Source organism: Egretta garzetta, unplaced genomic scaffold (assembly GCF_000687185.1).
Source record: "Egretta garzetta isolate BGI_Z169 unplaced genomic scaffold, ASM68718v1 scaffold490, whole genome shotgun sequence".
Lineage (NCBI taxonomy): Eukaryota > Metazoa > Chordata > Aves > Pelecaniformes > Ardeidae > Egretta > Egretta garzetta.
In genome coordinates, this window is record NW_009258278.1 from 116,566 (window position 1) to 118,490 (window position 1,925).

A 1,925-nucleotide genomic window follows, 5' to 3' on the forward strand; every position below is an offset into this window, starting at 1 on the left:
CCCCCTCCCCTATTTATGTAGGTCCTACAAAAACCAGAGGGAGAGCAGCACACAGGCAGCGTGATGGGGCGCACAAGGGTGGCTGTGCAGAAGCAGCCACCGGCCCGTCCTGTTCTGGGGGGCTGCAGGGAGCAGAGGTAGAGGGCGAGAGACGCGATGCCAGCATGTGCTGGGTGGTGGCGGTGGGTGTCAGGGCAGGGGCACCCCGGGGGGGGGCTCAGATATTTTGGCAGCAGGGTGCCTGCCTGCCCTCCTGCTGCGTGGGCAGCACCCGGATGGGCTCGATGGTCGTGGTGGGGCCGAACTCTGACTCCGGCTGCCCACTGATCTGCCTCTGCGACACGATGCGGTAGATCTCTGCCAGCAGAGAGAGAAAGGAAAAACAAAAATATAAGTATTAATTCAGTGGGGGACCTGCCCCCCCTCCCCCCCCCCCCAAAGCTCAAGGGGTGCAAATGCCTGCATCTCCCCATCCAGGGGAGCAGGATCCCACCCCAGAACATCCAGCCAGGGTCCCCAGTGGGGTTGTGGGAGAAGACAATGTCCGAAACCGCCTCTGTTCCCCCCCGCCGCCTTCCCGGGCTGCCCCTTACCCGAGAGGATGTTGTGGAAAGCCGTCTCCACGTTGGTGGAGTCGAGAGCAGACGTCTCGAGGAAGGAGAGCCCGTTCTTCTCTGCAAGGACAGGGTGAGCTCAGGCGGGTGCCACCAGCCACGCCTGCCCCGTGGATGGGACAGGACGGGGCAGGATGGGGGGGGGAGATACCTGCAAAGCTCCTGGCCTCATCGGTGGGCACGGCCCGCAGGTGCCTCAGGGCGCTCTTGTTGCCCACCAACATGATGACGATGTTGGCGTCGGCGTGGTCCTGCAGCTCCTTCAGCCAGCGCTCGGCGTTCTCATACGTCAGGTACTTGGCGATGTCGTAGACGAGCAGAGCTCCCCCCGCCCCCCGGTAGTACCTGGGGGGGGGGACACACGACACAGGGAGGGGGACAGGGTCACAGCAGGGCCCCCCCAAGTGGGGGCGGGGGGGACACAGGGGGGGAGCAAGGAAACTCACGCCGAGGTGATGGCCCGGTACCGCTCCTGCCCGGCCGTGTCCCAGATCTGAGCCTTCACGGTCTTGTTGTCCACCTGGATGCTCCGCGTGGCAAACTCCACCCCGATGGTGCTCTTGCTCTCCAGGTTGAACTCATTGCGGGTGAAGCGCGAGAGGAGGTTGCTCTTCCCCACCCCAGAGTCTCCAATGAGCACAACTGGGGAGGGGCACAAACACAGCGTCAGCCCCCCTGGACACCCCGCAAAGATGCCAACCACCCCAGCAAACCCAGCAGGCAGGGATGGGGATGGGAGGGGGGGATGTCCCCATCTGACCCCACCCCAGATCCCAGCTCCATTTCATCCAGGGAGAAGCTGCCGGGTGAGGGGGGTGCAACTGCGGGGAGCGGGACCAGCGCCCTCCACTCATCCCAGCAGCACCACAGCTACCAGTAAATACCCCTTAGGAAAGTTCCTGCCCCTCGCCTGGGAGTCACCAGGGGTTTTTCCTTCCCAGCACCGGGGGCAGGATGGTGCCGTATGCACCTCTGGACACAAAACAGGCAGAAACCCAGAGCCAGGACCTGCGCGGAGACTGGGTCTCCTCTTTCCAGCCCGAGCTCCAGCCCTGAGGCCATACAAGAGGACTTAATGACCTGGTCTGAAAGGAAGCATCTTCTTCCTCCTCCTCCTCCTCCTCGGCTGCTACTGGTCCAGCCCAGGAGAGTCCCTGGGTGTGGGTCTGCCTGTCCCAGATCTGGCTGGTTCCTGTCAAACCTGGCTCAACAGGCTCTGGGGAGGCTTTATCACGCAGCTCCCCTGTCCAGTTGGTTGAGTTTATGACTCAACAGGTTTGGAATTTTTTTAATTTTTTTTTTATTTTTAAA

The 1,925-nt window shown here is 62.1% G+C and overlaps 1 protein-coding gene across 1 annotated transcript in view; it reads right to left on the minus strand.

The window, feature by feature from the left end:
* Nucleotides 1-217: 217 nt before the first annotated feature.
* Nucleotides 218-1,925, minus strand: part of LOC104124046 (ras-related protein Rab-11A) — a 4,696-nt gene continuing 2,988 nt past the window's right edge. The window contains exons 2-5 of the mRNA XM_009636353.1: nt 1,061-1,256; nt 766-959; nt 594-674; nt 218-357 (exon numbers count right to left, since the gene is read on the minus strand). Of these exons, the coding sequence (XP_009634648.1) occupies nt 218-357; nt 594-674; nt 766-959; nt 1,061-1,256 (611 nt within the window). The remainder of the gene's footprint in view (nt 358-593; nt 675-765; nt 960-1,060; nt 1,257-1,925) is intronic.